Source organism: Rhinolophus hipposideros, assembly GCF_964194185.1.
Source record: "Rhinolophus hipposideros genome assembly, chromosome: 1".
Taxonomy (NCBI): domain Eukaryota; kingdom Metazoa; phylum Chordata; class Mammalia; order Chiroptera; family Rhinolophidae; genus Rhinolophus; species Rhinolophus hipposideros.
Window position 1 is genome coordinate 18,921,610 of NC_138047.1, and position 26,690 is coordinate 18,948,299.

Consider the following 26,690-nt stretch of genomic DNA (forward strand, 5'->3'; position numbering starts at 1 on the left):
CCTTCTTCAGGGAGGCCTTCCCTGAACTTGATCTAGTCGTTGCTACCATCCTGTATTGAGGTTCCCCTTCGTAATACTGACCACAAGTATGAATTTCCATTTTGTGAGTATGATGGATTTATAGACCTGGATAACCTGTGATCCATGTATTTTATAGAGTGCAAAATAAGGATGGGAAAACAGTTTCATCAGGAGGAGCCAAGAATCTTTCTATATGGTTCTAAAAATAGGTCAAGGCTCAGTATAGGAATAAGGGGTTGGAAAGCATAGTCGGGTTTCTGGGTTCAGGAGCATAGGCTCAGATTCAGTTTGGCTCCATGCAGCTTATTATTGACCTTTCTTGTTTGTTTTTCATAGTCTTTGATTTTATTTTAACTTTGGTCTCCTGCATGGGTGGCTGAGTTCCTACTAGAACATCTTAAAGGCACCATTTTTACCTTTCACAGGAGGCATTTGGGCAGTTCGTTATTTGTAGTCTCATCATCATTATCATGAGGCTAAGCCACTTCTCCCAGCCAGTCTCTTTATCAGTAAAATGGAGATGCTACTTTGCTCGATAAACTATTGCTATTATTATGTTCAGTTTAATATCCTTTTCCTAACTTACGATTAATGTTTTACTCGAAATAGTTTAAACTCTTGGCATCTGTATTAAGTAAAGCAAGTCCCAAGTAGCAGTAAAGGTATAATCAGTTCAGTTCTAGTCCTCTGCCTGAGGAGACATAGAAACATTTCTAAGGCCCAGTTTGGCTTTTGTGGTGCATTTCACGTGGATTATCCCATGCGTTTTATGAAGACCAGCACTTCCTATTCAGTTTGCTCTTTTTGAATTTTCTTTAATCTTTTCTTGATGGGAAATAGGTCACAGAGAACAGAAAATATGAAGCTTCAGCTTTCTAGGTTATAATCTTCTTGTGTATTATTTGAAGCAAAAAAAGATTTGCCTTTATTTTGGAGAGTCTATGGCCTGTCCCCACCTTTCAAGATGGCTGGGCAAGTCAGGTTTCGCAACAGGTTCTGAGGTCCAACGAAGAATGACTACGGGTTGCCTGAAAATTAATCAGTCTGATTACAAACAGAGCAGAGTTACACATCCTGCCTTTTCTCCAGATTATTTAGCCCTCATTTGGGACTAAGGGTGGGCAGCTCAGAGTAGGACTGGATCATTCTTATCTGTGGGGTGAAGCCTGAGGGCAGAGATGAAAAGTCAAGATGTGGAGGGAAGCCAGAGGCCAAAGGCAGGAAAATAATTGCACAGTTCCTAGAGGCCAGGCAGAAATAGAAGCTGAGTTTGGGGCTAAAGCCAAAAAGCAGAAGATGAATGCCACAGTGAGCTGTGAGAGCTCTGCTGGAAAAATGCCTGAGTTGTGGGCTGGCCTGCAGTAGCTTTCTAGGTAGCTTTCTAAGTAGAGCCCACTTGTGCACGTGAACCAGGTTTATTAAATGACCATGACTAGAACTAGCCTCCTACCTGTCTTTCCATCTGTGCAGGGCAGAGACCCACCTTTGGCCCAGAAGGAGCCCTTTCATACGTATGCATTGCTTTTCACTGAAAAATATAATTAGGATTTGGTTGGGTAAGTTAAAGATCATGAAATAATGAGACCTTTTATAAAAGAAAGTGGTATAAATATAGAAACATTTTCCTTAGGAAATGCTTCACAGAATAGCATGTTGGTACAATTACACATAAGATTGACTCAACATTATAATGATAAAACTGTTTTCATAGAGTTCAGAGTATTGATTCAGGATCTTAAATATGTTGCTCGACAATGTATGAAAAAAAAATAGTTTCTTACTCCTCCCTTTTCCTTCCCTTCAAAATATCTAAAGAGAAGTATAAAATCTGTCAGTAAAGGTTTGGTATAAATGACTTTTTTATATTCTCTTCATGTATTGAACAATAACGTCAGTGACCTGGATTTTTTTTTTTTTTTGTCTGCAAGATATATTCAGAAATCCAGGCATTCATCTTAACAGTTGATTTTGTATTTTTAGAACATGTGTTTCCCACACTTATGTAATTCACAATTGACTTTAACTTAACAATTTAAAAAAAGTCAGGGCCCAATCATGCGACTAGAGCTCACAGAGAGACCTTGAGAGGTCAGTCCCTTCAAAGCTTTGTGCTTATTCAGAATGCCATCTGAAGCCAGCCAGACGGTTGAATAGCTCTCCTGTTTCCAAAGACTTCACAACCCTGCTTTTTCACAATCTAACTTCTAGATTAGTTCTACTAGTTCTACTGCTGCAATGTGATCCCATTTTCCCTTTATGAGTCTCAGTATGAATTAAAACAATAACAAGTCACCGTTTCATTATGAAAAGACCATTTCCTTCTGTGTCATGGAAGGCACTGCCCTCTCCCATGGCCTGAATCTGAAACCTGTGTGTTACCCTTGACATCTTCTCCTTCAGTGCTCATTTCCAGTCAATCACCAAACCGTAGCAGTTCCACATTCTAAGCATCTTTCAAATCTATCTACTTTGCTCTGGACACTGTTCTGGTCTAGGTTACTGTGATGGTTAATTTTATGTGTCCACTTGACGAGGCTAGAGTACCCAGTTATTTCATCAAATGCTAACTGCTGTGAAAGTATTGTTGTAGGTGTGGTTAACATCTACGATCAGTTGACTTTAAGTAAAAGAGATTACCCCTGATATTGTGGGAAAGGCTCATCTAATCAGCTGATATCCTTAAGAGCAAAAACTGAAGTTTCCCAGAAAAAAAGAAATTCTGTTTCAAGACGGCAGCATCAACTTCTGCCTGAGTTGCCAGCCTACTTGCCTGCCCTACAGAGTTTAGATTTGCCAGCCCCCACAATTTTGTGGGCCAGTTACTTAAAATTAATCTCTTTAGATAGATAGATAGATAGATAGATAGATAGACAGACAGACAGACAGACAGACAGACAGACAGACAGACAGACAGATAGATAGATACAGAGATAGGTAGACTGTTGGTTCTTTTTCTCTGGAAAGCCCTAACTGATACAATGGTGCTAATTGTCTCTTAAATGTTATCTAGTTATCTCTTAACTAGCGTTCTGGTTACCTATTGCTGCATTATCAACTGCCCCAAAACTTGATGGCTTAAAGCAGGGGTGTCCAAACTGCGGCCCGCAGGCCAACTGTGGTCCGCAATCCATTTTTAATTGGCCCTCAACAAATTCCAAATATGTATTTAGTTTACTTAAACCAGGTGAGGCAATACGTACTTCACCTCGAATGAGTGGCCTGGCTGTTTGTATATTTTACCGCATATGGCCCTTGGTGAAAAACGTTGAAAAAAGTTTGGACATCCCTGGCTTAAAGCAATGATTTCATATTTTTCCATGGTTTCATGCGTTGACTGCACTTAGCTGAGGAACTTTTTTTTTTTTTTATTGGGGTGACAATTGTTAATGAAATTACATAATTTCAGGTGTACAATTCTGTATTACATCATCTATAAATCCCATTGTGTGTTCACCACCCAGAGTCAGTTCTCCTTCCATCACCACATATTTCATCCCCCTTACCCTCATCTCCCTCTCCCCAGTCCCCTTACCAGCTGGGGAACTTTTAACCGAGGGCTTTCATTCAGTCGCAGTCCAGAGGTGACTGGAGCTGGAATCATCTGAAAGCTTACTTGGGCTGGACATCCAAGATGGCTCACTCACATAGCTGGCAATTGACATGGACTTTGGTTGGAATTCAGCTTGGACTGCCATCTTGAGCAACCTTCAAAGGAGGCCTGTGCATGGAACATGAGCATCATGCAATATGGTGGCTGGATTCTCTGAGGCAGTGTCCAAAGAGTGAACATTCGAAGAGACCCAGGCAGAAGCCATAAGACTTTTTATGACCTAGCTTTGGTCATAAAAATCTCAGAACACCACTTCAGCAGCATTCTCTTGGTCAAAGGAGTCACAGAAGCCAGCCCAGATTCAAGGGGAGGAGTGTATATTTCACTTCCTAATGTGGGGAGCAACATGTTTATATAGGGAGAGCAGGAATGGATGGCGGTCATCTTCAGACACTATCTTCAAAACTGGGTCACTTCCTTATCCTTCTAACTGATCACAACATCTTTATTTGGAGCCCCCTCACATCTGTCCTCACTGAAACCAGGGTGCATATCCTAAAATGCATATCTCGTTGTGTCACTGTCATTGACTAAGACCTTCAATGATTTGCCGTTTCCCATAGAAGAAAGCCAAATTGTTGATCTTGTCTTGCTTATAAGCCTTCTCATGATACAGTTCTGCAGCATTCCCCACCTAGTACTCTATTTCCCAAGCCAGACAGAATTGCTTTCAGTATTTTTCATGTTCCATGCTCTCTCTTCTCCTGGCTCCTGGCTTTCACACTCTCTGTTCACTGTTTCTCAGAGTCTTCACTCCTCCACCTCTTTCTCTTGCCTTGCCTGGCTAACTTCTACTCATCTTTTGGTTTTCAGATTAAGCTTTGCTTCTTATAGGGAGCTGAGCCCTGACACCCCAAGTTTGGATTGTATAACTTCCATGTGCTCCTGCCTGTAGGGTGGGCCCGGGTCCTTGGGTTTGCATGAATGTGGAATCGGACTCAGTTCAACGGGGTATTACTTTGCTTTATTATTGAACTAGCAAAATATAAACACAAGATTAATGAGTCAAGGAAGTGAATTGTTCCACTCAGAGCAGCACCTAAAGGTCTGTAGCTTAAGCAGCCGTGGGCAGTGAGTAAGGTGCCCAAACTCCAAATTGTGTGCTCCCCACCTTATATTGGCCGGCATGTCAGTCTCAAAGGTCTGCTCTGATGTCACAGAATGAGGTTCCCATTGGGCTATGGTGTCGCCTTTGCAGGTTTTCTTTCTTTAAAAAACCTGGTATACAGCAGACCTGGCATGGCCGAGCCCAGCTCCTCACTCTCTGCTCCCTCCATTGTAGTGTAGGACTGATGGCATGATGTTGTCATCATTTGCTGTTGTCTCTCTCCCATTAGATGAGAAGCCCTCCATGGGCATTCACTCTGTTTTTTCTGTTATATCCCTAGTACTGAGAACAGTAGTAAGAGCTTGATTTGCTGAATGAATAAATGTATGAATGAATGAATGAATGAATGAATGAATGAATGAATGAAATCTTCAGTTTAGCCTAAACTCTGTTCCATGTCATTACATTTGATTTCCGACTCTGCCCTTTTGTTGCTGTTCATATCTGTTCTCCTTCGTGTCAAACCCTATCTTTTTCTCAGATGCTGTGTCTTGGTTCCTGGCTTCGAGCAGTCTGTTGCCTAGGCAGGAATTTTCAGCCTTGGCCTTGACTCCATGAACCCCAGTTCCCAACCCTCAGCCCTTTAATCTGTACCCAGTTGAGTATTCCCTGGCTTTCCTGGGGGGAGGGATTTGAATACTGTTTTCACTCATTTATGCAGATAGTCATGAAAACTCAACACAGTTAGAAAATATTTTATCATAATTTACAAACCCTCTTAAGATGTAGATATTTTCCCATGAAGGTCAGGGAGTGTATCTACATGTCTTGTAACCGTGGCTATGTGGGCTGTGTCGGTGACTTTATCCCCTCTGTGTGGCTCTTTTATGGCGTATTTAAAGCAACATATAGAGGGAATATAGGGCAGTGGTTAAGAGCACATAGACATTAGGACTTGGGTTCAAATCTCAGTCAGGTCATTCACCAGCTGTGTGACCTCAAGCAATTCCCTTAGCCTCTCTGTGTCTCAACTGCAGCAACTGGAAAATGATAATAAAAATAGTGATAATAATAGTGTTTCCCTGAGAGGGCTGTGATGAAGATTAAATAGGTTACTATGTGAAGTGCTTAGAAGAATGTCTGGGACATGGTAAGAACCACGGATACATTTGCTATTATTATTTACACATGAATGTACTTGAGCTTAAAACTCACATGTTTTGCTTTTTATATTCCTATCTGGGCCTTTGTTTCGTGGCTCTGTTTCTGGCCCCTTTCTATCAAATGTTCTGTGTAAACCTGTGTTTCTGTGTGATCATGTGAGTGTTTCCATTTCCCTCTGGGTATTTCATGAGTCTCTACATCCTGGTATTTTGCGTGTGCCTATCTTTTGCCTCCTGTCTTCATCTCCTCTACTTTTCTCAGGGTTTTCTTCCTCTGGGTTTCACGTTTATGTGTCTATCTCTTTTCTTTTTCTTCTTTGTCTCACGCTATGTCCATCTGGGTTGTTGCTTTTTTTCTTGGTTTTTCTACAGTTTTAGTTTACTCTCTTGAGCTTTCGCCTGTCCACTTCTCTTCTGCAGTTACCCATAATATAAAAACTGAAAATTAAAAAATATTTTCTGAATTCATTAAATAATTTTCTATTCTTCTTTGAAAATTGAGAACCTTATGCATACAACATTTTCTGTTTTCCTTTGCTTATACGACCTTCTGTTGATTTTCTTCTGGTTCAGCGACTCTTTATACAAAAAAAGATTCCCCTGTTTTGCTGACCTTTCCTTCTCGAATGTAGTTAACAAACTGTTAACCACCTTCATTGCTTTGCTCTGAAGTCTTCCATTTTCTAGTTCTCCTCTGAATTGTGCTGCCCTGTGTGCAAGCTGAGAGCGGGGACAGTGTCTGTTACTTCTTAACATAGTCCCAATGTCTAGCTCAGTGCTTGGATCACAGTATGCTCTTGATGAATATTGGTGAAATGAATGAATTTCACTGGGGAATGTTGAGGGTCAGGGGAAGATGGAGAATGGCATCATATCATAGAGCTGTTGTCTTATCTCCTGGCAGCCTTTGTTTATCCCTTATTCTTGTTCTTCCACCTCCTACTAGATAGATCTCAAATGCCTCCACCCCCACCCATGCCCTTTCCACCCAAAATCACTTGCTTGGGTGTGGGCCCTTTTAATGTTTAACTAGGTGAACTCTAACAATAGACACCCGGTCACCCCCAGTCGGCCTTTGCTCTTTGGTTTCCTACCACTACCATCCACCCTCCGTTACCCAAGTGATTGTTCCCAAACACGGGTTTATTTGTTCACGGACCAGATATTTATCCTGGGCTATCTATTTGCTGGGCACTGTATAACACCTTCACAGAATCTCCCCCTTTCCCCCAGGTGAGTTGAAGTGCCCTCTCCCTGTGCTTTCATCATAACCTCTTCATCTCTTAAAACAGTATTTTGAAATTATATTGAAATACCTTTACGCTTTCTGTCTCTCATAATGTAGGTAAGCTCCTGGAGGACAGGGCCCATCTATACTTGATTCATATATTTAATAATTTGTGGATTATAATCCTCATGACCTTGAACCACAGCCATCGCTTCATTGGGGCTCAATAAATATGTTCTGAATTGTCTGCACTGGTCCTACTTCTGTATCTTGAAGTTACACAAGTTAAATCTAATTTTCCCTACGTCTGTCCAGTATTTGAAGACAGCTGTTGAATCCCCCTGAATCTGTTCTCCGGTCTGGACATGATTAGTTGTTTATCTATCATGGATTTCAATTCCTCGACCAGTGTAGCTATTTCCTCCCAACAGGCTCTGGTGTCTCAATGTACATTGGAAGCAGAGTTTCCACAACAGATCCAAGCACTCTGAGTAGAACGTATCTCTCCTTCTAGCCACTTATCCCTTAATTATGTTCTTTAAATCACATTCGAATTTTAGTAAGCCAGTGCACACTGCTGAGTTGTATCAAATCTTGTTCACCGCTTACATGGCCTCTGACCAAGGATGACGTAGTCTCGACCTCCAATACCAAACGTTTCTTTCTCTCCGACTTTCCTCATGCCCTCACACCCAGGCCCTCCCAGAGTCTAGAGTAGTCACCAGGGCATGACAACTGTACATGGAGGCTGAGCTGTGGGTCTTCTACGTGATGAGATATCAGCCTCTACATGGTGTGAAAGGCCCTTTGAGCCGATAGCACTCTCTTTTTAAAAAAGTATGCTTCTAATTATGAACTTGAGGATTCTAGAAAAATCTATTGGGTGGCAAGATACCGTTGTTCAAACAAGAACATTTTACTCATTTTATCTCCCCCCAATTTCTTTGTAGGGAGCATTACACACTCTGGTGCTTTGTAGGCATCGACTGAGAGTGCACATGAGAGTAAGGGTTTGAATGCTAGGTTGAGTCTTGGCTTTAGCACTTGCTATCTTACCATTTGTAGGGGAGGAACACTAATTTCCTCCCTACCCTTCTGAGCTCTCGGCTGAGACGCCTGTAATAAAAGACAGATTGACAAGAGAAAAATAAACAGTAGTTTATTGACATGTAGACCTCATATATACTTGGGAGACACCCAGGGAAAGATGAGTGGCTTAGACTTCAGATGTAAATATCATCTTAACAGGGAAAGGAGAGGGGGAGATACAGGTCTCTTAGGGAAGAGGAAATTATTTTCAGTAAAGATGAGGGCGCTTAGTAGAATAGGTGGGAGGTATGAGAGTTTGTGACAGTCTGTCTGGGTGTGGTGTCTGCTTCTGGTTTCCTCTCCTGTGATAAGAGTTCATCTATCTGGTTGATGAAACTGTCCAGCAGGAGATTTATGACAATTGAACTCCTTTGGAGAATCTGTCTAAATTTAGGCAACTAAAGTGAGTTCAGAGAAAGCCTCTTCCTGCATTTGTTGTTTTTCAGGTACGTACAGCTCAAAATACTGAATATATCAAAGCAGCATATTTGGGGGGTGGCATATTCTGCTACCCTTCAAATTCATCCTTATATACCTTTTCTATTTTCTTCCTTAATAGATCATAAACACCACAGAGATGGAGACTGCTTATTTTTCACCAGTGTGTAGACAGTACATCTCAGTTTTCAACACCTACCTACATGCTAAATAAATATCAATGAATGAATGAATGAATGAATGTATGAATGAATATGTGACATGTGATCTACTAACCTTTTATAAGCCCAAATTGTTCTCAACTGTAAAATGAGTGTCAGTTGTACCTATTTTATAGGATTATTGTGGGGCTTAAATGAGATAATATACGTAAAATATTTAACACACAGGGAGAACACACTACATATTTGACATTCTTATTATTGATAAATCAATGAATTAATTAATGCAAGGTAGGAACAGAAGAAAGGCAAGAACGAAGGCATCAACAGGAGAGAGGCAGTTGGTGTCTTGCTTGGCCTAAGCTTTGTGGTTTTGATGAAGAAAAAGAAATGTGACTATTTTAGAAATGGTTAAGATGGTAAATAAGTCCCTTGAATTTATGAAGGTGCTTATATTTTAAAACTCTTTCTCCTAGGACCTTTATTAGAATCTTAGAGAATGGATCCTTCTAACAGATAGCTCTTTATTAATACCTAGAAAGTGTCTATAACCTCTGCCTCACCCTAACTGTGCCACATCTCATTAAAGAGTCTTAGAGAGTTTGATAAACAGGAGAGACTCCTGTGAGCTCTGGGCTGTGCATTTAGGTTGTTGATATTCAGCGTCCTATAGTGTGTTGCAAGCTGTAAGCCTTGCACAGTCATTAATATTTCCTGGAAATCCAGGAAGCACCCCATTCGGAACTGAAGAATTTTGACCAGGCTTGAAACGAATGGAGAAAATAAAAAGGAAAAACAAAGGAAACACTTAACACCTATGGTATAAAAGAAAAAGGAATTTCTACAATTCTAACAAAAATCCCTTTCTTATAAGTAGACTTATTACATCAAGTGTGATGCAAAGATGATTTGGCATATTTTCAGATTCCATCTTTATAGATCAAGGCCAAAAGTATTAAGCCAGACTCTCTCTGAACTGGCCTACTTCTGAGAGGTAAGCACTTTGAAAAGTATGTGAAGTCTTCAATTCTGGAACCCAATGTAGTGCAGAGGGTCCCCATTCTTTTCTGGAGGTACAGGGGAGTATACAGTGTTCATATTTTGAAACTGGATCGTGTGGAGGAAGTTGCTGAGGGTATGACACAGTGAGGGCTAGGTCATCAACAAGGTAAGGGTTTCTTTTCCGTTTAATAACCTTCATCCCATGGGGGACCCTGTACCCCTCTTCGACTTAAAATGAGAGCCTTGAATGTCTCAGTTACATGTAAGGTTTGGAGCATTTGTGTGTGTGTGTGTGTATGTGTGTGTGTGTGTGTGTGTGTGTGTTTTCCAGCCTTTGTGTTGTGTCTGGGCAAGTTTCAGTGACGTGCTACCCGTATTATTTTTGGAACCACTATGTTGTTTCATGCCATTGTGGAAAGCATCCAGAGGGAAGAAGCTCAAAGGGGGGCATTAACCCCCCCACCCTCTCCACACACACCCCAACTACAACACCCTCTAATGTAAATTGCAGAGCATTGAATGTCAAAAGACATAGATTGGTGTCATTTACAACGTGTGCCTCAGTCATGTCACTTAACCTCTTTCAACTCTAGTTTTCTCATCTCTAAAAAGGGAATAATAATATTTCCTACCTCCCTGGTTGTTGTGGGGATCAAATGACGTAGTGGGTGTGAAAATGCTCTAAAAAGGGCACAGGCTTTACAAGTGTAAGGTTTGTGCATGCTGATCTGGTTGGACATTAACTATTGTGAAATGGGAAGCTACACATTACAGACCATTTAGATTATCACGACCACAGTATGTCTTCTGGTGTCTTCAGTTTGAGCTGCTATAACAAAGTGCCATAGACTCAGTGGCTAGTAAACAATAGGACTATTTCTCACAGTTCTGGAGGCTGGGAGATGGGGGTGGGAGCATGGTTGGGCTTTGAGAGCCCTCTTCCAGGTTACAGAGGACAGCCTTTTCACTGTAACTTCACATGGTAGAGAGCAGGAAGGGGGAGCAATTCTCCGTGATTCTTATGAAGACAGTAATCCCATTCCCGAGGGTTCCACTCTCATGACTTCATTTAATCCTAATCACCCCCTAAAGTCCCCATATTGTAACACCATCGCATGGGAGACCAGGTGGCCACACCTCTAGTGTTTTCTCCTGAGCACACTTTCTCATTGTTTGCCATGTGGGTAGGCTGAGATTTTCCAAATCTTTAGACTCTGCTTCCCTTTTTATTAATAGTTCTGTCTTCAAGTCACATCTCTCTTCTTGCATTTTACTATAGTTAGGGGGAACCAAGCAGTTCTTTCAACATTCTGTTTAGAAGATCTCCTCAGTTAAGTATCCCATTTTGTTGCTCACAAGTTCTACCTTCCACAAAACATTAGAAATCTAACAGAACTCAGCCAGTTTCTTTGCCACTTTTTAACAAGAATTGTCTTTTTCCATCATTCAATTACATGTTCCTCTTTTCCATCTGAGATCTCTTCAGAATGGCCTTTACTGTCTATATATCAACCAATATTCTGCTCAGAATTATTTAGAGTTTCTCTAGGACAAGAGCTTTGTCTACAGTTCTTCTCTTATTTTTTATTATTTTAGCTCTCACCAGAATCACCTTTAAAAACCTGTTCACAGCAATCTAGGCCTTTTCTAGCATGAGCATGAAACTCTGCCAGTCTCTACCCATTACCCAGTTCCAAAACCACTTCCTCCTTTTTAGGTATTTATTATAGCAGTACCCCCCACTTATCAGTACCAATATCTGTCTTAGTTAGGGTTTTATAGGGAAACAGAACCAATAGAATATGTATCGATATACAGAAAGAGATTTATTATGAGGGGTTGGCTCATGAGAAGTTCCACCATCTGCCATGTAGACCTGAGAAAGCTGGTGGTGTAAGCTCCAGTCAGAGTTTGAAGGCCCAAGAACTGGTGGGCTCATGGTATAAGCCCTGGTCTGAGTCTGAAGACTTGAGAACAAGGAGCAGTGATGTCCGAGGACAGGAGAAGATGATACAGCTGAAGCAGAGAGCAAATTCGCCCTCCCCCACCTTTTCTTCCGTTCATGTCCTCAATAGAGTGGATGATGCCCACTGCGTTGATGAGGGCCATCTTCTTTGCTCAGTCTACTGATCCAAATGCTAGTCTCTACCAGAAACACCCTCACAGACACACCAAGGAGTAATGTTTCACCAGCTATCTGGGCATGGACTTGGCCCCGTCAAATTGACACATAAATTAACCATCGCATCTAGTTAATACCAACAGTGTCCTTCATGTCTGAGTGTCTCCTGCTCTTTTTTTACACAAGAAGGGGATCTATTGCCACGCCCATTATTGTGAACATATCTAGTTGATTTTAGAATCATGGAGGATCAGAACTGACTGTTTTTAGGGAAGGTGGGAAATGGAATAACAGAGATAAAATTCTGTATTATTTTGTTTGTTCTAAGCAACTCAGCTTTATACTAACACTGGTTCTTACAGGGGTCTCTACCACATGAAGGAGTTAGGAAGTGACAAAGAGCATACATTTACAATTCTGCCAGTGAATATAAAGGTATAAAAAGTCCCATTAGTCAGTCACACAAGGTAGGCTTCAGAAATGACATTTTGAATAATTATTCTGATATTTTTCCTGGGAGATTATTATGAGTGATTAGGTATTTAACGTTGATTTTTTGATAGTGATTTCTTTGAAAGTGCAAGGGGGGTGGCTGAACTGCTGCTGGTACATCCATACATAGAATACTATTCCAGCAAGAAAAGGGAACAAACTGTTACATGCAACAACATGCATGAATTGCAGAAGCATTCATGCTGAGAGAAAGAAGTCTTAACACAAAAGCATGCATATTATGTGATCCTGTTTATAAAGATTCCAGAACAGGCAAAACTAACCTTTGGTAAAAAATAATCACAAAAGTGGTTGTCTCGAGGTATGTGTGGGGGTTGGGGGGGAGTGGTAGAGATAGACTGGGAAGGGTTATGAGGGAATTACTGGGAGGTTAGTAATATTATTTACCTTGGTATGTGATTAGGTAACAAGGGTGTATACATTTCTCCAAATGCATCAAATGCACTTATCATACATAAATTTTATCCCAAAATATAAACAAAATGATATACAGGCTGAAGTGTTTAGGGATGAAGTGTACTGATACCTGAAATTTACTTCGAATTGCAATAAGTACAACCATAAATTGATGGATAAATATACAATAAAATAAATAGAGTAAAAGGTTAATGGTAGAGTGTAGCTAGTGGTTATTTCCAGTGTTCATTGTCCAACTTGTCTGTAGGTTTGAAAATTTTATAATACAGTGTTAAAAATACAATTTCAGAAAAAACCCTGTTCATATTAAAAAACCACAAAGGGCACTCTGGTTAGTGTTTTTTGTTTGTTTGTTTGTTTGTTTGTTTGTTTTTGTGTTTTTTTTGTGTGTGTGTGATGTAAAATTCTTTTAAGCACTGACTATCCTTAGAGAAATTAAATTACTTGTCAAAAGTAAGTGAGAATTTATTCTATTGCCTTTTCTCAAAATCTGCATAAAAGAGACATTTAAAATTATTAACACAAAAGAATTTCTGAGCTTGCAATGTGTCACATGAATTCTCATGAAATTAAATTTATAATTAAAAACTACTTAGTATCGTTCGTGTTTCTGACTGCACATCATTTCATTTTCAGTTTTTTTTTCTTTTGTCAATCTTCGTGAACTATCGTTTAGAAATGGTAGGTTCTGAAATACAAAGAGGAATAATAAGCAGGCGATAGAATTCAGTTAAGAAGAGTGTGCTATTTTAATAAGGTAAGTTAACTGATAAGAAGAAGTACTGTTGAAAAATCTTGATTTTAGAGTACAAACAATAGGATAGCCCTGACTTTTCATACCCTGAGAATGACTGGAATTCAGGAAGCTTGGATTATAATTTAAAATGACCACGACAGATTAGAACATTGTGTTTCTTCAAAGGGACTCAATTCAGTAGAAATGTGCAAAAGTATACTCTTCAGGATGAAAAACCCATAAAATGTGCAAAAGTATACTCTTCAGGATGAAAAACCCATAAAAAAATGTGCAAGGCAGAAGGTCCAGTTATGACTCTAGGGTGTCAACACTGCTCCCAGAAGAGTCTCTGTCCCTGTGCTATGATTGGATCCAGCTTTGATGCATATTTTAAAGTAATATGGAGAAACAAGTCAAGGTTTAAAGAGGAACCAGATGACTAAAATAATGAAAAACCGGTCCTCGGAGAAAAACTCTGAGAGAAGAGGAAATTCTCTAAAACTCTTCAAGATTGGAAAGGCTCAAGTTCTGCTTGCTTACCATTTTCAATTATGTGAAGTGTTTTTATGAGGAGTCTCTGAAAAACTAACAAGGGAAACAGATTTAAGTTCATCACTAGTTTGGTTGTGCAAGTGGAAGAATCACTTGACTTCAAGGTTGATTAAACTCTGGAATAATTATCAAGAGATACTGTGGGATCCACATCCATGGAAGAATTATGTAAACAGAATAGAAAGTCCACGTGGTTGTACGTTTACCTGCCAGATGATGGGGGCAAACTCAGATGAACCCTGCAAGAAACTTCCTGGTCTGTATTCTAATGATAGTGTTTCACTCCACAATAATATTAATAGTTCTGATAGTGAGTTACATTTTTCTGGGCTTTCCATAAGGAAAGGCAACTTTAACTTTGCTTCACTTAAAAATTCACTGTACTAATTAATGTACATCAGTGTGACTAGAATACTGCACTGAATACTTGAAATTTGCTAAGAGGGTATATCTTAAGTGTTCACACAGAAAAAAGAAAAAATGATAACTATGTGTGGTGATGGATATATTAATTAGCTTGAGTGTGGTGATTATTTGCATATCAAAACATTGAATTCTATGCTTTAAATACAGTTTGTATTTGTGAATTATACTTCATTAAAGTTCAAACAAAATCACTGTATTTAATGATTCTTCTTTTCATTGACGTTGTCTAATAACAAATGATTACATATTGCTTTGGTGACTGTAACACTCTACTAATTTAGCTTCTGTACTTTACTGTTATTATAAAATAATGTGTTCTGTCATTTTTCTTTTTAATGTTATAGCATTATCATTAGAAAAAAGTTTTTATATGTAAACCATTATATTATTGGTATTTTCTATTTGTCCCTACCTGAGTATAAGTATGTTTAACATTCTTTGCTATTTTATTTTGTCAAGATACCATTTCACCATCCAGGGCCCGTTAGAATGAAATGAAATAAAAATGTCATTTTTGTGAATGATTTCTTTTCTTTCTGAAAGTCAATATGGCAAAATCCTCTTTCGCATTTCCCATTGTAGTCTCTATTTTTTGATTTTTTAATCGTATTTCTGGGCTCACGTTTATTCCTATTTTTTGCAGAGCAGAACTTACTTCCTGTTGTGATGCTGTTCAGAACCTCATTGTTTCACAAAATAACACTCCAGTTGGGACCAACATGAGTTATGAGGTGGAAAATAAAAACAAAATCCTAATTAGAGAGAACATTTTTAGTATGTTTCCAGTGGTGAGTAAAGATTTGTTGTAGTTTATTTATGTCACATTCCAGGTGAATTTGCTCTCACTTTAAGTTATAACTTACAATAATGGAGAAGTTGATTAAAATACTGTGCTCTGCTTGTTTTATAAGATATGTATAGCGATCCTTTTTAAAAGCCCAATTTTGAATGCAGCATGGCTCTCTGCAAGGTATGGTATTTATATCTTAAATGATAAGCTCTCCTGGTTCTTGAGTCTTCATGACTCATCCTTGAATGAGATGAGGTATTTGGGCTTTCCGCATAGTAATTACTGGGGCTTGGGAAGATGACCATTTTTCACTTGGAATAAGATTCTTCCAGTTGTCAGTTTTGGTGACTAAATCATTTCCTTCACAAAGAACTGTAGGTTTATGTGGCTAATCTTTGGGAAGTAAATATGTAAAAATTTGTGGTCGATAATCATAACCCCCATAAAATAGATTTTTGCCTGTTGTGTTCACTGATATTGCAAGCTCCTAGAACCTTCCCCAGTATACACAGACACACACAAACACACACACACACACATATATATATTCATATACATATATGCACTCATCACATATTTGTTAAGTAAATGAATGAGTAATGATACAGTATCATTACCAGAAGAAACCTGCCGCTTAATAGAAATCCAAACTTGGGGGAAGTTTTTGTTATGAAGAACATCTTATTGCTTAAAAACATACACTCTCAGGAATCTTTTTTTCATGATTCAAGTACAAGCAGTTAAAGTCAAGTCCATATGGTCAAAACTGGGGTCACTTTATTATGTGCAATTTAATATACTGCAACTGTAGAATATTAAATTCTCATAATTAATTTTTTGGACCTTTGACTTCTTTCTACTAGTTTATTGTCGGTCATATAAGTTGTCCCAGTTTTTAAAAAATATTTTAACTCAAAAGGAAGAATGATGTGCTGGAAATGAATGAAAAATAAATAGAAAACAATAGAAAAAATATTGCATATTTTCTGTAAGATAAAGTGAGGAAAAAATAAGTCATAAAGCATTCTGACAATGGCCTCATGGTGCATTGAAATTACCAATAATTGAAAAGATACTAATTAAATAATATTTATATTCTCAATCAGGGAAGGCTGTGGAGAGTTCCACATGAGCAACTTTTTCACCCATGCAATTTTTGCTAGTATTTTCCTGGCTTTCGTTTGACCAGAACAGAGGAACAGCAGGTATTTTTTAGTATATTCTTCTAGTTAGCACCTGGAAAAGAATAACTTCACATGGTCTTGATGATTCTGTATGCAATTAAGAACAATAGCCATTTCCCAAATTTATACTGATTTTTAAAAATTGGCGGGGGGAGAGGCTGAAGTCAATCCAGTAACAATTGCAAAGCTAGGTCACTTTTCTGTGTTCCTTTAACATTTCCTCTCCATGGATGTGGCTCCCGGGGGAGCCAACCTCTTTTCCACCTTGCTTCCCACATGCCCACCCAGCTCAGCTCTGGTCTGTGGCCCTCAGCTCTGAACTGTGGGGCACCATAGCAACAGCTCTCAATAGATGCTTTTGATGAAATGTGGTGAAGTCACTTTCTCCAAAAACTTTGCGAAGTCACTTGCAAAGGAAAACAACAAAGTTGGTTTTCAGCCAGAGTGAGCAATGTGCAGACACTTGAGTCACGCCCATTTGCATTTTCTTAGGAGGTTTATTTTAGGGAATGTTGAAGTTTGTAATTTGTTTAAGCTCTTCCTGAATGTTGAGACCCCAAAGCATGTGGAGGTTTTTTTCTCTGTTGATGGAAAAGCCAGAGAAAAGCATATATTATTTTGACTGCTTAATTGGAGATAGGCTTCCCTCAGTAATCTTTTCTATTGTACCATAAAGAACATATTTGCATTCTACCCTATCTATACAATTCAGAATTTATTGTGGTACCGTTTAGTAAACACTGTCTGGGTGTATCTTGAACTAGAAGTTGAGTGACTTGTAATTCCCCGAGGTATTTGGGAACCGTTCACTAAAGAGCCAGGCGATCTGCTAGGCACGACAGACAGAAAGAGAAGCAAGATACGTACTTAAACCCACATTTCCTCCACTGATTGTGAGGAGCTGTGTGATGTATAGTGGTGCAGATGCCGGGGTCTGGATCCCAGCTCTGCCACTTTCCAGCCGTATACTTGTGCCTCCATTTTCCCATCTGTAAAATGCTTATAACGTTGTTGTGTGGATTAAGTACCTTAATAAGATGTGCTTTCGGTTGCCTCTTACATAATCAGCACTCTATGATTTTTAATTTTTAAAGACAAACCTAGAAGTGTTGAAACAGAGTTCTCTTTGCTTGCTGGGCATCTCCCAAATGCGACATTAGAAGCACACGGGGTCTGCTGGAGTGCTCAGAACCACTTCGGCCCTGGGATTTTGGTAGTGGTGCTGGTGATATGGCTTTGGGAAATTGGGTGCCCTGACTTACAGTGTTTGCCGATTTTCGTGGTGTACATACCCCCACCATGGCCAATTTAAGCTTACTAATGGTTTAACAACCCACTCACAAAATTCTGCATATTTTACCAGTTGGCTTTCACAAGCTCATACAAGGGGCTTCAGGCCAACCCTGGGGGTTGCACCTGGGGGGGAGGGGGCATTGGGCCAGCAAGCACTTACATCAGAGTCACTGTGTACATTGCCCTGTGCTAGGTCTGCAGTGAAAGAGGAGGAACAATTAAAAGTAATAAATACACTCTCTGCCCTTGAGGACTTACACTCAAATTCTAGAGACAAAGTAGGTAAATCAGGACCCTGTCACGATAGAATATGAGGTCAAGGTCACAGCATTACTTCAGGGAACGTGAGCAGGAAAGGAGAAGTGCACTGTTGAACTGAAAAGTTGTATTTCAGACTTAAGGGGAGGAGTTGGTAAAAGTGGAAACTCTTTTGGGGTAGGCAAGTTGGGGCCTTGGAAAAGATGAAAAAGATTCGGGCCTGGGAAATTAATTTAAAATATGTCAGCACAGAGTGGATAGGTCTCCCTGAAATACTATGGCAGGTTCTTTGTGGAGACGGCAGACACAAATCTCCTATCATCACTGAGATTGAAGGTCTCACTATTTAAGAAGCACAGGAAACTTTTGGTAAATGAGCTGTTAATTTTATGCCCAAGAAAAGAGGATTTAACACTACTTTCCAATTGCTTTATTTTCGTCTTTTTGGCTGAGAATGTTTCTGTTTGTTGGTAAGGCATCATGTGGGATGTTGCCATTCTCATTTTATTTACTGAATGATGTGCGGTAAATTGCATTATGTTACATTTTACATACAAATATATTTTGTAGTATTCCAGTATACTGTATATGATATGCTGCATAGTTCTCTCCAGAGAAATGAAACAGGTTTAGAGGATTTTGTAAAATTCTAAGTTGTAAGTTGATCAACCTGCTGTGGTGTTGCTACTTTTCTTTCTTGTTCTTGTTCTTTCCTTAGCATGTGTGACAATCAAGCTATTTGAATTAAGCTGATGGCAGTTATAGTTCTAAAAAGATATTTCATGGTAGTTTTTTACTTTCTCCTGCTAGTCACAGCCTTTTGTGGGGCACCCTTACAATCAGTGTGCGGTGGTCGGAAATGGGGGAATTCTGAATAAGTCTCTCTGCGGAGCTGAAATAGACAAATCCGACTTTGTTTTTAGGTAAGACCTGTCCAGCTGGTTTCTTTGAACCAAAAAATCAGTTGGATCTTTTGAAGAGATGATGTACAGATACTCCGTGTAAATTTTGATTTTTGAGCTATGTTGTTCAGTCTACAGAAGATCTTGGTAGGCTTACCTGAAGTATTAAATGGGTCCTGATTCTCTCCGAATGTTAATACCAGAAGGATAGAAATGTGCTGTGATTGTTTACTTTTCAGCTCTGGATGAAATCGTGGTAAAAGAGGGTCTGCACTGCAGGACTTGCCAGAGCCTTCAGTGTATTAAGGATACCATAACTTCTTGAGAAGACTTGAGGGAGCAAGATTTCTCAGGTTCACCTGACCTTGAAAACCTTGTGTGTGTTTTTCAAGAGCACTTCAAAGAAATTTTGTTCTCAGAAAATACTTGGGGAAATGCTGATGTAGGCATCGTATTATGATGCAATTTTATTGTTTATTTAGTGTTTTGGTTTGAAATTAAAAAGAAAATTGCGCAGCTTCTAAATTATGGTCTTTTAAAATGTTTATATCTCAATACCAGCCAGCTTGCAAAAATAGAAACCAAAGTGGTTGCCATGTGTGCCTGTACTTGTATGCCATGTTACAGGGCACCTCCACCTTCAGAATATGAAGGAAAGGTGATTCATCCCTGGGAGAATGGGTTTCTATTGAAATGCACCTTTTTAAAAAGTAAGTCGAAATCTTTCTTCCTATTTTCAGGAGCACTGATTTCATACATCAAAGGAGACTCTTTGATCCTTATCGATTTAATACTGCCCTTTTTAGGACATGAAAAAGGAACATGATTTTGGATCAGTAGCTTCCCCCTCACTTTAATCTCATTTAAAATTTTTGTGCTGGAGGTAATAATAGAACAGCATTCCCAATAGTCCAACAATTATTTGATGTGTTCCTCATGATTAGTGTTAAAACGGCCAATACCTGAATGATGCAACTATTTGGTTCAAGTACTCATTATGAAAAAAAAGCCATGATGAAGATAAATAATTCTTCTTGTAATAGACTTTCTATAAACTTGAAATTCCCAAAACTTTGGTGGTATCATGCCCTGACATCCATTTTACTTTATGTAAATATAGGAAATACAATAAGTTTAGTTTAAAACTTTTTTCATTCTCAATAGCTACTTAATGACTCTAAAATAAGTGCAGGTGTTATCTACATTCTCCATTTGCTGATGCCAGGTATTTTTCTGCACATAGTGTTTCCTTTGAAGTTAGCGAAATGAGGCTTAGAAGTGGTTGGTATCATTAAATTGATTTCATTTTGCAGCCTGTACTTATTTTGGCTGTACATATTCATATTTTATAAAACAATCTGGAAAGTGCTTATTATTACTGTTTTTACATTTTCAAAGATTGGGAGCTATCAGTTAGTGTAAGGAATGAAAATAGGCGACGAGTAGCTTTACTATACTACTGTATCTATACAATACGCAACATTTCCTCTGGCAGTCTCCTTTGATACTACTGCTTATTGGGGAAGCACCTTTGATTCTTCAAACCAATATGAGACTGTTCTAGAAAGTAGGTTTGTTATAGGAAGCCCACTAATGAGGTCATTCCTGCTTTATTATCTGTGAGGGGTATTTATTTTTCCCAAGGGACTGCATTTAATTATTTTTCAATATATCTTTTTTATCGGGGTGGGAAGTACATGTTTTATTTGTTCGTATGTTTCGTAGAGTGTGGCCTAGACTATTTCAACTGCCGTCCTACTTGAGAACACATCAACTTTAAGCAGCCTGTCTTCAGGAAATATTCAGAGAGGCTCCTTTTTTATCTGTAACATTAAAGAAATGGCCTACTTAAAATGATGTGAGCGATACTTAGGGAGTCAAAGCCAACTTTCCTTTTTTGTGTGAAAAATTATCATTCTTAATTTGTTGTCTAATTTAAAAACAAATTAGTACTCAAAAGAGGATGAAAACATCAGTATGGAAACATCCTTCTAAGACCATCAGGTTTTTATCTGTTAAGGTATAATTTGGTGGGAAAACCATCCATATGAAAATCAGGAGGTTTTGATTTTTTTTACGTAGTCTTTCGTTCTGGCAGACTCTCTAAACTTAGTCGCCATGCCTCAGTGTTTGAAAATCTATAAATTGGTGATCAGACCACTGTGAGAATATAATCAATATAAACAAGAATTTTAGTAAGAGGAGTGTGAACTCTTCAAACGCTAGGCAAGGTGTAATTGTCATTTCTATTTTGTTACTTATAAAGGTCTTAATATTGAAAAATGGTTATCAAATTTATATATTTTATGCAATGTTGAACCAACTAAAAAGCTCAGTACTTATTAGTTTTAAATGGAAATGAGGTGAATTCTGAGAATCTTCACAGCAAAGATTTTATCCAATAAAATAACAGTGATCACATGTATTTGTTTATGTGTGTATGTGTGTGTACCCACTTTTTTTTCAAGTTGTATTTTGAAAATAGTTTTTCTTCCAAATTTCAGGTGTAACCTTCCCCCAACCACAGGAAACGTTAGTAAAGACGTTGGCAGTAAAACCAATCTTGTGACCATAAATCCCAGTATCATAAGACTAAAGTAAGTACCTTCAACTTATGTAACTGTTCAGACATTTGTTTATCGTTTAGCGTGTTAGTCTGAGCACTAATCTTATTGCTGAGTCTGACTTGCAGCACAGCTGGAATGGCTTTGGGAGAAAATATATAAGAATGCATTGTCAATTTTTGCCTTTCTATCGAGTTTGTGAATCATAAGAGGTCATAAGCTGATGTAAGCTGAATGTTGCTCATCAAATGACAACTTACTATCTCTTCATCTTTTTAACAATAGTAAAGTTACTTTTTACAATTTTCTTTCAGAATTTTAGTGTCACTCTTTTATCTTTGTAGCACTTTCTTCATAAAACTTAGTCTATTTGGAAGCTTCAGAAAGCAAACCTTAGGAGAACCTGGCAAAATTTGGTTTTCACTTTGGATAGTATATTACTAAAGAATAATTCCCATGTTTCTTTTTCTGCAATATAATTACTACGAAATATTGGTTGGTTAATAAAAATCCTGTATGTAGTTTTACTCCATTGTTTTCATCCAAAGTGACTAATAATTGTTATTAATAGAATCCACCCCTCAAATAGTTCTACCATCTCTTCAGAAAATATAAAATATTGTATCTGTCTCCCAAAAACTGACTTTCAAAACACACAGAATTGTGCTTAAAGGTATATATACTAAGGTATTGTTTATATCAAACATATACAATATATGGAGGCCATTTAAAATATAGGTGTATGTGTGTATGCATATATTTATATGCATATAGATGTTTTAGATTTTCTGAAGAAAATTTAATTTTATAATCACCTACATACAAAAGGTGCACAAACCACAAGTGTACAGCTCAATGAATTCTTTAAATATATAGATATTTTAACAGTGTTATGTTTGAGAAAACATTTCATCATTATAAATTTGGAAGGTATTTCAGTATCAAAAACAACCTTAGAAAATAATTACTGAGTTGGAAGATAAAGGAATGTAAGAAATGTGTGTCCAGTAAGGGTATATAGCCTGGTAGGAAAGTAGAAATGAAATCCTAGCAAAACCCAGAAGGAGAGATGAAAGTCTAGCCCTTCATATTTACAAGGTGCTCATATGCATGTGTTTTCTCAAACCTTCTGAGTCTATGGTTTGTCTCTTTTACATACAGTGATATGCATGGTTCAGTTTTTGTTTGTTTTTTGGCCAGTGGTAAATTTAGCCTCGTGTTACTAACAATGCGACTTTGATTATTATTGTTATTATTATGATTTTTAAAAATTTGACAGGTATGGGAACTTAAAGGAAAAGAAAGCAATATTTCTGGAGGACGTTGCAGCCTACGGAGACGCATTCCTTCTTCTGCCAGCATTTTCCTTCAGGGCCAACACCGGTGCCTCTTTTAAAGTGTACAACACACTGAAAGAGTCTAAAGCAAGAGAAAAGGTTATATATTTCCATCCCAAGTACTTGAGAAATCTTGCCCTTTTCTGGAGAACCAAAGGTGTGACAGAGTATCGCCTGTCTTCCGGCTTGATGATCACAAGTGTGGCAATTGAATTGTGTGAGAACGTGAAACTGTATGGATTTTGGCCCTTCTCTAAAACTGTACAGGACACACTTGTCAGCCATCACTACTATGACAACAATTTACCTAAACGCGGTTTCCATGAGATGCCCAAAGAATATAGCCAAATTCTCCAACTGTATGTGAAAGGAATCCTCAAATTACAATTTGGCAAATGCGAACTAGGCTAAGCAAAGTGTCTTAGGATGGGAATAGTTTTAATGTAATGCTATAGGTGAGTAACAATGTTTCTGAACACAAGAAGGGGTGGCTGTAGGGTACAATAGGAGAAGCCATGAAACTTGGTTTGAGTTAAGCTCCCCATTAAATGTGCAACCTCTGCTACTCATTCAGTCGTTCTGATCTTCAGTTTCCTTTCCTGTAAAACGGAGCCCAGGATGTCTAACTCATATGAGGAAAATATAATAATCTGTGAAAACTCTTAGCCAAGTATTTGCAGGAGGCAGGGACTCAAGGAATGTTTCTTTGTTGATATATGTAACACCATTTTTACCCTCACCAGACTGATAATAAAAGGTATGCTGTGTTGGAAACCCTTTCTGGAGAAGACAGCTGAATCGCCAGTATTCATGGGGATTCTTTCTCTGGCAGGCCTGTCTATTATCAATAATATCCTTCTCATCTTTCCTCCTGTCTGAAAGAGTACATGTAAAAAAATTATGTAGGTAAAGAAGAAACCCTTGGTTACAGGAATGAAATCCTCTTTGTATGGTGACATGCCTGCTTCTGATTACTTTCACTGTGTCATTAGCTGCCATGACTTGTGTTGGTTGGATTTTAGGCCAATTGTTTTCCTCCTTTATCTACCTTTTAAAATCACTCTTTACCTTAGCTTCCTGCCTCGCTCTTCAGCTTTTTCCTCTCCCACTGACAGGATCTACTTTGAGGATGTGAATGGTTACACTACCCTGTTTTTCTTCTCTGTTGTCTGTGGGCTCACTCATTCAATTTATTTATTTTTTTACAATTCTTGAATGGCTACTTCATATCGACCCTGTAACAGGCTCTGTGAGAGGAATGCAAAGATGACTAAGTCGTGCAGGAGGAAACGGATGTGTGTGTTATCACCTGTGATATTGTATGATAAATGTTATTACAGCAGTTAGGAATAAAGCACTATGAGGAACGGAGGCAGGAATAATTAAATCTATTTTGATGGAATCTATTTCAGAGGCGATTTCTGAGTTAAACCTAGAAGATGAGTAAGGTTTTACCAAATGAAGATTTTAGGTCGAGGGAATGTGTTAGCGGAAAAAGCTGTCCCCTAGATACTGATTCATCAAAGTGAGGGTGTTTGAAGGTATATGATGCCCTTTGCCCCAAGAACTGCCACATGCAGGGGTATGGCATGTGGGTGTGCTGGCTTGGTCCCACACGTGTGAAACAGAATCACCAACCTGACAGATTTCATAGGAAAGATGTAAGGATTAAAACACATGAAACTTTGGTTCTCATAAGAAGTATGTGTTCACATGAGAAATAAGACTAATAAATTAAACATCAATCTAAAATGAAGCTCGAGTCGATATTGAATATTAGCATTTTCACTCCACTCCTTTCCATTATGATTATACCTGTTAATATAGGTCATCCCTGCATCTCCTGAATAAGTTATTTGACTTCAATAAGTGATTATGTGCATACTTTCCTGCTTGTCTTTGTACTGTTGCAAGGAGAGCGGAAATAAGAGTGAAACAGACTGGGCAGCATACTGAATTAATTACAGATGTAATTCTGAATTCTTACCTTAGCCAGATTATTGTTTTACTAAATGTTCCCTTGTAAGAACACTCGGCTCTAAATTGTTTATTTCGATGAAATACATCTTTAATTTGATTGTAGTCGACATTTGTGATATCATTCTTAGTTCACACTTTCATTTGTTCTTCTATGGCAAATGGAACCTATTAGCTCCATAAATTGATTAAAACTTCACATATAAATATTTTCCCAAAATGTAACATGCTTTTAGTTACGTGAAGTCTAATTAATTTTATCTTTCTTTTTGTGGTAGTGAATAAGTGGCTGATTTTTAACTGCTTCTAATGCACTTAATTAGCTTTAAAAAATCTGCTAACAGTATTGGTTATGTCTCTGTCATGTTACTAGGCATGGATTATTCAAAATAGATCAGAACATTCCAATATTTTATAGTTAGTAAAATGTTTCCCTCAAAATATTTTCTGGTAAGTAAAAACTTATTTTTTCTTTTTGCTGGTATTACAAATATATGATCGATGACTGAAAGTAATAGAATGTACTGAAATAAATCATTAAATGTCAATATGGAGACTTTATAATTTATTTTAATAAAAATTACATGTGAGTAGGATATTTAGAGCTTATACAAGTTTTTTCCCATATCACGTCCTATTTTAACATTGGAAATTTTCTCTAGACGACTGAAATAAAATCTCCCATGTCACTGATAAGGATTTCAGAAATATTCAAAATGGTTTGAGATCCAGGAGTGGTGTCCTGATGATATCCACGTTCCAGTGAAAGTTCAGTAGTAAACAAAATTTGTAAGTTGTGGAGAAAATTTTTAAGCTGTGGAGACCTTGCCCCGTGAACACAACTGAAGTTGGTTTCTTGTTTAACATTTGTAGTAACATTCGTATTGCCATACTAAAAGCATGTTGAAATTTTATGACAATCCCAGCTAGATTCCTGTTAGTTCAAAGTCTTTGGTCAAAAAGAACGTGTGCATGCTTTGTCTCTCTCTCCCAAGTGAGGCTGGAGCTGTTGTGAAATTACATCTTGCAATTATCTGCCATTACTACTTGAAACTCTTCCTTCACTCTGTTGACTGTAGTTAGTGTGTCGTGGAGGAATAAAGGGAGTGGGAGGCCTCATTCATGTCCTACCATTTCCTCTGTGGCAGAGTATGACCTGCCACATGTTCCATTGTGCTATGCCAATAATGTCCTTTAGTTCCCAAACAGAATTGAAAAAAAAAAAAAGGAACTTTCTAAAATATACTAGAATATGAAGTTTTATAATGTAACCCAACAGCTATGTGAATTGTAAATCATAAGTCACCGTTCTTTTTGTCCTGTAATGGTGAATTATTAGACGTTTTTCACCAAGATCAAAACAAAAAGAAAAACTGTTCACTACATCTTGTAGATTTATAGGTAAGCTGCTACCAGGCCTGACTGGGACACTCTCAAGAAACCTCTGGGTGTAATGAGCATTGCTTCAATGTTGTTAGGTGGGTTGAATTGGACCTCTTGAACTTCAGGTGCATCTATGGGCATTGGAAATGGAAAGTCTGAGTACTGTTGCTAGACAGTATGGAAGCTTTAGTTCCGAATTCCAGCTCATAGCCCCACATGACACCAGTTTCTAAAGGAAATACTGGCTCTCTTGATTCTATTTTTCTACTGTTATGCAGCATCACTGGGCAATGTAACTGAATAACGAGATTCCAAAAGACTTTCCATCCAAATCCAAGGGCAAGGCAGAAATAATCAGTGAAGCATGTAGCCAGTAGTGCTGGGTGGTCCCTGAATAGGACTCCATGAATAGGTATAGGTTTAAGTTGTACCCAGTAGAATCGTCCTTGAAGTCCCTGGTTTTTCCTTCCTAACAA

General features: G+C 38.3%; 1 protein-coding gene across 3 annotated transcripts in view; it reads left to right on the forward strand.

The window, feature by feature from the left end:
• ST8SIA6 (ST8 alpha-N-acetyl-neuraminide alpha-2,8-sialyltransferase 6) overlaps window positions 1-25,427 on the forward strand; it is a 117,721-nt gene extending 92,294 nt beyond the window's left edge. For 2 of the 3 annotated variants that reach the window (XM_081046473.1, XM_081046474.1), the window contains 4 exons: window positions 15,170-15,314; window positions 18,862-18,974; window positions 21,458-21,550; window positions 22,797-25,427. In XM_081046473.1, the coding sequence (XP_080902599.1) occupies window positions 15,170-15,314; window positions 18,862-18,974; window positions 21,458-21,550; window positions 22,797-23,265 (820 nt within the window). In that variant the 3' untranslated portion in view covers window positions 23,266-25,427. The remainder of the gene's footprint in view (window positions 1-15,169; window positions 15,315-18,861; window positions 18,975-21,457; window positions 21,551-22,796) is intronic. The other variant, XM_081046475.1, reaches the window with a different exon arrangement.
• The last annotated feature ends 1,263 nt before the right edge of the window (window positions 25,428-26,690 follow it).